General features: G+C 32.6%; 1 protein-coding gene across 2 annotated transcripts; it reads left to right on the plus strand.

Moving 5' to 3' along the window:
- The first annotated feature begins 1,219 nt into the window (after positions 1–1,219).
- On the plus strand, positions 1,220–6,222 carry LOC112697406 (putative UDP-glucuronate:xylan alpha-glucuronosyltransferase 3). 2 transcript variants are annotated; one of them, XM_025750568.3, is made up of 5 exons: positions 1,220–1,423; positions 1,510–1,609; positions 3,054–3,263; positions 3,568–4,205; positions 5,035–6,222. In XM_025750568.3, the coding sequence occupies exons 2-5, from the start codon at positions 1,551–1,553 to the stop codon at positions 6,060–6,062; spliced, it is 1,935 nt and encodes a 644-aa protein (XP_025606353.1). In that variant the 5' UTR covers positions 1,220–1,423; positions 1,510–1,550; the 3' UTR covers positions 6,063–6,222. The 2 variants fall into 2 exon arrangements, with proteins under 2 accessions (XP_025606353.1, XP_025606352.1); XM_025750567.3 differs by having other exon boundaries at positions 1,516–1,609.
- The last annotated feature ends 247 nt before the right edge of the window (positions 6,223–6,469 follow it).

Below are 6,469 nucleotides of genomic sequence, written 5' to 3' on the forward strand. Positions count from 1 at the left end.
TGTTTTCATTCTCTAGTTATGTAAAGAAAGAAAACACCAAACATTAAGAATTTTTTTCACATTATTGGTTGTATAAATATAATCAATTAATCATTATTGTTTATCCAAATAGAAATTTAATGATGAAAAATCCGGGTAGATGAGAATAGAAGTTTTTCCAAAGTATAAAATTTGGGGTAGGTGACTAGGTGTCAGGATCATTAATGTTTGGTCAATGACTCACGCTCTAAAACTAGGTCATTCTATTATTCCTTTATTAATCATTTAGCAATAATACATGAACATTTTTTTTAATTATATAAGTTAATTACCAAAAAGAATTTCAAAAGAAACTTATGTGAGTATATATCTCTTACTTTTAAATCAACAGCTCTTTTTTTTATCAGATTGTCTTATATAGTTGTTAATTCACACATAAAACGTGACATAAACACAATAATAATATAAATAAATAAAATTTATGTAACATTATTGTCAGTAGTTTGTTCATACACAAGTCGTGGCATGAGACATAATAATAAAACAAAAATAATATTTATATATTAAAATTAATTATTAATATATTTTTATATAAATATATATAATTTAATTTAATTTAATTTATTTTAAATATATTTATATTTTAATATATATTTATATTAATAATTAATTTTAGTTGATAATTTTAATATATGCATAAAATAATTAATAATAAAATATAATATGATATTTTAATTAAAATTTTATAATTATTTTATTATAAAGATATTTTATTTTAATTATTATTAAATAATAAATTGTACGATATAATTTTTTTATAAAATATTATTCTTATATAAAATATGACTAATAAGTCATATTTTCAAAAATTTTATAAAAAATAGTTTTAATATTTTTATTAAAATATATACTAAACATAATATAATATAATAATTTGTGCATCATTTTTGCTAATTAATAATAACATAATAATAATAAATGTATTATGTACATATAAAAATAAATTATTAAATCAAATATTATATATTTTTATATAAATTTATGTGATGTTTAAGTTATTTTTAATATATTTATATATTAATATATATTTTATACTAATAAATAATTTTGTTATTGTTTTAATATGTAAATAATAATAATAATAATAATAATAATAATAATAATAATAATAATAATGATAATAATAATAATAATAATAATAGATTAAACTAAAATACGAATCAACAGCTCCTTGGTCCTTGCCATGGCCGCTGGCACCCTGCACCGTCATTGCTGAATGCTGATCCCATCTGGGAGCTTCTTCTCTTCAGCCTAGTCAACTCCATTCATCTCATTTCAAACCGCCCCTTTGTTTCCCTCTCTCCAAGAAAAAAAAACCTTCTATCATTTTGAATTTGCTCCCAGATTCTCGCAGATTTCTCGGTCAAATATTTTTCTCTTCCTGGTCTCATTCTAAACCCGCTTCAAAAGTTCTCTTTATTATTAATTATTGTTATTATTGTTTCCGAGTTTACATTGATAGAATTGAAGTCTCAGATGGTGGCTTGGTTTTCGGTTGAGCAAAATCGGAGATGAGAGGACCCTCCCCAGGCATCGTGGAGCCACGTCACCGGTTGTCAACTTCCATAAGGTTACTCATTCTTCTTACAGTTAATGTGATCCGTGTTGAAACAAGAAAAGGATCCTCATTAGTTTTTTTTTCCTTAGCTACCTAATTTTGTGTTTCTATGGTTAATTTTGTGAATCAAGGTATAAATAGAGTTTTAGATTACTACGTCTAATTTTGGAAAACTGATTTGTACATGTTATTAAAATCCTACATATAAATATCGATTGTCAAGTGCGAAATTCTTGTGAGTTTTTGTTTATTTTGTACTTGTTTAGTTGATTATTGGAACCTAATGTTATGCTTTGATCACAGTTTCGCATGGCAATAAATAGAAATATGAACTAACTTTGGAAGTAAGAACTAACTTTAATCATTTGAAACTGAGGATTGGATTTTGATGGCACTATTAGACTCTGTTTGGATTTTTTCTCTATAGAGATGGAGAGACAGAGACAGAAGAGAATATTTCCTGGCCTCACATTTCGGAAGTACAAGAAAATACAAGAATTTTCTGTCTTGGAGGATAAATTTTGTGTTTCTGTCCCTGTCCTTGTTTCCACAACCAAACGAAGTTATATGTCTATTTTCTCTGTATTTTTGTTTGTGAGACTGAATCCAAATGCAGCCTTAACACCTAAGCATGTTGAGGATGAAGTTTGGTTCCAAATAGTCCTAAGATACAAAATTGGAACTGGGTGTTGGAGAGTACCTTTTGTTGACCTGAACTGACTCTTGCTATTGTAAACTTCCTTGCAAATGAAAAAATATTTCTGTCATATCAGTTAACTAAATTTGCAAAATCATAATTAAGAATTTCTACTAAAACAAAGCATGTTTATAGGATTAACTCATAAATGTAATAGGAGATTTTGCTGCTCCCTTTTCTATTTTAGCAAAACTAGAGTGCCTTGGACTTTGCTTCTTGCTTTGTACTGGTTAGAGTGGTATTTTCTCTCAGTTTCTTTGAGTGGTTCCCAAAGTAAAAATTTTTAGTCAACGGGCAAATGTTTCAATTTTTTATTTTTTATTTATTTTTTTGGAGAAAATGAGAAGTATGATTAACAAGAAGAGAAAGATGTTACAGGTATACTCATTGATAAGAGATACTCCTTCCAAAAGATTAGGAAAAACCGAAAACCAAAATCCAACAACAATTTTATACTATATCAACCATTCTCAATTCATTTGGATTCAAGATTCTGAATCAGCTATAATTGAAGGGTGGGCATTGGTGCCTCGTTCTTTGCCAATCTGTTTTCTTATTTAATGTTAATGTCATTAGGGACAATGGTGAAGGAATTTCCCATCTTTATGTGTACAGCTTCCTTGCATATATTGATGATGACATAAAACTTGAACATGCTCTTGAAACAGAACTTCTTGAATCTCTGCTTATTTTTGGACTATGCTAGGATTTTATCTTTTACATTTATACGTTCTGAATCTTTCTTTCTTTTTGATGCAGTGAAGATACAAACAAGAGAGTTAGGTCTCAAAGAAGTAGAGATTTTAAGGATGTTGAAAAGGCATTGCATGCTCCATTTCAAGATAGGAATATAAATTGCAAGCCTAATTGGAAACTAGTTTTGGTCATTGTTGTACTGGGAACTTTAGTCACAATTTTTCATCCTCCAGCTGTTTATAATACTGATCATATATCAAACACAATTTCACGGTATGGCTAATTGTCTTTCACAATGTTTTCACAGTTACCTTGACCATTGGTTGTTTCCTGATATTGTGATAGTCTCCATTTTAAATCTGCTTTCCCTTGGAAAAGATGCAGTTTGCTCACATAGGCATTCAACTGCAATATTCACCAAATCCAAGTACACATGGAGCATTAAGTTAGAATGAAAAATTATATCTCCCTGTATACTTTATAGCATGCATCCTTCTGACACAATGCCTTGTCTCGTCAACTTCAATTACTATGAAATTGAATCCCTGAAATCGTGAACCTGTTATTATTTTTGCAGGCAAACTTTTGTTAGTAAATGGAATAGGGAGCCTGATGGTATTGATCCACGTTACTTATCAACTATAAATATTGAATGGGACCAAATATCTGAAGTTCTTAAATATTTGAAGGATAAGGACACATATCAGGGTGTTGGTTTGTTAAACTTCAATGAAAGTGAGATTGATCACTGGAAAGAGCTCCTACCAGAAGCAGAGCACATCGCCCTAGAACTGAACTATGCTTCAAATAACATAACTTGGGAAGTCCTGTATCCTGAATGGATAGATGAAGAAGAAGAATACGAGTTTCCTAAGTGTCCAACACTGCCTAAGATTCAGGTACCTGGAAAACCAAGGATTGATCTTATTGCCATCAAGCTTCCTTGCAACAAGTCAGGGCACTGGTCTAGAGATGTGGCTCGTCTGCATCTGCAAATCGAAGCAGCAAGACTTGCTTCCTCTTCGAAAGGATTACATCCAGTGCGCATGCTTCTGGTAACCGATTGCATCCCCATCCCAAATCTCTTTACTTGCAAAGAACTTGTAAAACGCGAAGGGAGTGCTTGGCTTTATGAACCCAATCTGAATACACTTAGAGACAAGTTGCAACTGCCAATTGGTTCATGTGAACTTGCAGTTCCGTTGAAGGCTAAAGGTTGGTTACAACTTATGAATTAAATTCAAGTAAAGGTTCATCTGGTCCTTGCGATTGTGACCATGATTCAAAATGGTCTACTATGTCTCAAAATAGCAACTTGATCCCTAAAGTAAGACTTTGAGATTCACTTTTTGTCCTTTATTTGTTGTTATAGAAAGACCAAAGTGAGTCACAAAGTGTAACTTCAGGGACCAAATTGCTATTTTGAAATCACGAGCACTAATTTGAATCATGACCACAATCTTGAGGACCAGAACAAACCTTGACTCGATTAACTTTTCATGTTTGTATGCTATGCTTTGTTTTGTGCTTTGTCTTTTCTTTTTCACTTTCCCTCCAAATTGTTTGCATCTTCATTTAGGAACACATGTTTAAGGTTTTTGATGCAGTAGTCCACTTTCTTCTTCTAAAGATATAAATAGACAAATAAAAGGATCACTCTTCCCATAGTGCATATGAAGTTTACACCAAGTAAAAATGACAACAAAGAAGCACAATGTACCCAAAATTACAGTGAAGATGGTATCACTCTTTTGTTTTAAGAACTATACACCTTGAACAGTACTATTTGTTATTTCAATATCAAACATGCATGTCAAACCATCTCAATAGATTTGGACATTTGGTGCTTCATGTCAGATTAAGTGTACACTTTTAAGTTAACTGAGTCTGCAGTTATTTGTAGTTAAAATTGTGCGATGTGTTTTTCAATCTTGACGTATTCCAGAAAGCCAATATGGCTATTGGAAGACATGTTATTCTGTTTCTTTTGAAGTTTACGATTCAACTAAATATGTTGTTCTTACTGACTAAATCCCTTTTGCAGAAAATTTTTACTCAGAAAGACCACAACGAGAAGCTTATGCAACCATCCTACACTCGGCACACGTCTATGTATGTGGGGCCATTACTGCAGCTCAGAGTATTCGCATGGCTGGTTCAACGCGTGATCTTGTGATTCTAGTTGATGAGAGCATTAGTGACTATCACAGGGGTGGTTTGGAAGCTGCTGGATGGAAGATACATACAATCCAAAGAATCAGGAATCCGAAAGCAGAACCCGAAGCATATAATGAGTGGAACTACAGCAAATTCCGCCTTTGGCAGCTAACAGATTATGACAAAATCATTTTCATTGATGCTGATCTGCTTATACTCAGAAACATTGATTTCCTTTTTCAGATGCCTGAAATTTCAGCCATAGGGAACAATGCTACGCTGTTCAACTCAGGTGTGATGGTTATTGAGCCATCAAATTGCACATTTCAACTGCTGATGGATCACATCAATGAAATCGTCTCTTACAACGGAGGCGACCAGGGTTATCTGAATGAAATCTTCACATGGTGGCATCGGATTCCAAAGCATATGAACTTCTTGAAACATTTTTGGGAAGGTGATGAGGAAGAGAAAAAGGTCATGAAAACTCGCCTCTTTGGAGCGGAACCACCCATCCTCTATGTCATCCACTATCTAGGTAATAAGCCGTGGCTCTGCTTCCGTGATTACGACTGTAACTGGAATGTGGACATTCTGCAAGAGTTTGCCAGTAATGTAGCTCATGCAAGATGGTGGAAGGTGCATGATGCCATGCCGGAAAACTTGCACAAGTACTGTTTGCTTAGGTCAAAGCAAAAGGCTGCATTAGAGTGGGATCGGAGGCAGGCGCAGAAAGCAAACTACAGCGATGGTCACTGGAAAATTAAGATCAAAGACCCACGTTTGAAGACGTGCTTTGAGGATTTCTGCTTTTGGGAGAGCATGTTATGGCATTGGGGTGAAAAGAATTGGACAGATAATTCTACAGTTAGTTCTCCACCTGTTGTCAAAACCAAATCTCTTTCTTCTTTATGAGTTCAATTTTTTCCACCTTTTCATAGCTTTTGTTGTTTATATATATTTGCTGAATCTGTGTTTTCGAGTTTTCCAGCAGCATGTCCAAATTCATCTGTCAGTAGTCTTTTAGAACGAGTTATGCACATATGCAAGTTTTTATTATCACCATTTTTATTTATTGTATTTGTCAATAAGTTTTCCTTTTTGTTTTTCCTTTTGAATGTTGATTCACAACGTAGAAGTGATAGTTGCAAAGAAATTGAATGTAACAAATAAATTTTATATATAGTATCAAGAATTTGAATCCTAAAATTGTCATCTTCCTAACATAAATACACATTGGCTTCACAGCACCCTTGTGTTGATTCCCAAATTATTTGGTGAATATAAAAATCAAGAGCTTCTTTGTAACAATGCTTTGGTTT

This window comes from Arachis hypogaea, chromosome 6, assembly GCF_003086295.3.
Source record: "Arachis hypogaea cultivar Tifrunner chromosome 6, arahy.Tifrunner.gnm2.J5K5, whole genome shotgun sequence".
NCBI classification, from domain to species: Eukaryota; Viridiplantae; Streptophyta; class Magnoliopsida; order Fabales; family Fabaceae; genus Arachis; species Arachis hypogaea.

Bases quoted from the DNA above. Each gene is read 5' to 3' on its own strand.
- LOC112697406 (XM_025750568.3), top strand. From the start codon at position 1,551: ATGAGAGGACCCTCCCCAGGCATCGTGGAGCCACGTCACCGGTTGTCA. The intron at 3,264-3,567 runs GTATGGCTAATT...TTATTTTTGCAG, and splicing joins ATATCAAACACAATTTCACG to GCAAACTTTTGTTAGTAAAT. The intron at 4,206-5,034 runs GTTGGTTACAAC...TCCCTTTTGCAG, and splicing joins AGTTCCGTTGAAGGCTAAAG to AAAATTTTTACTCAGAAAGA.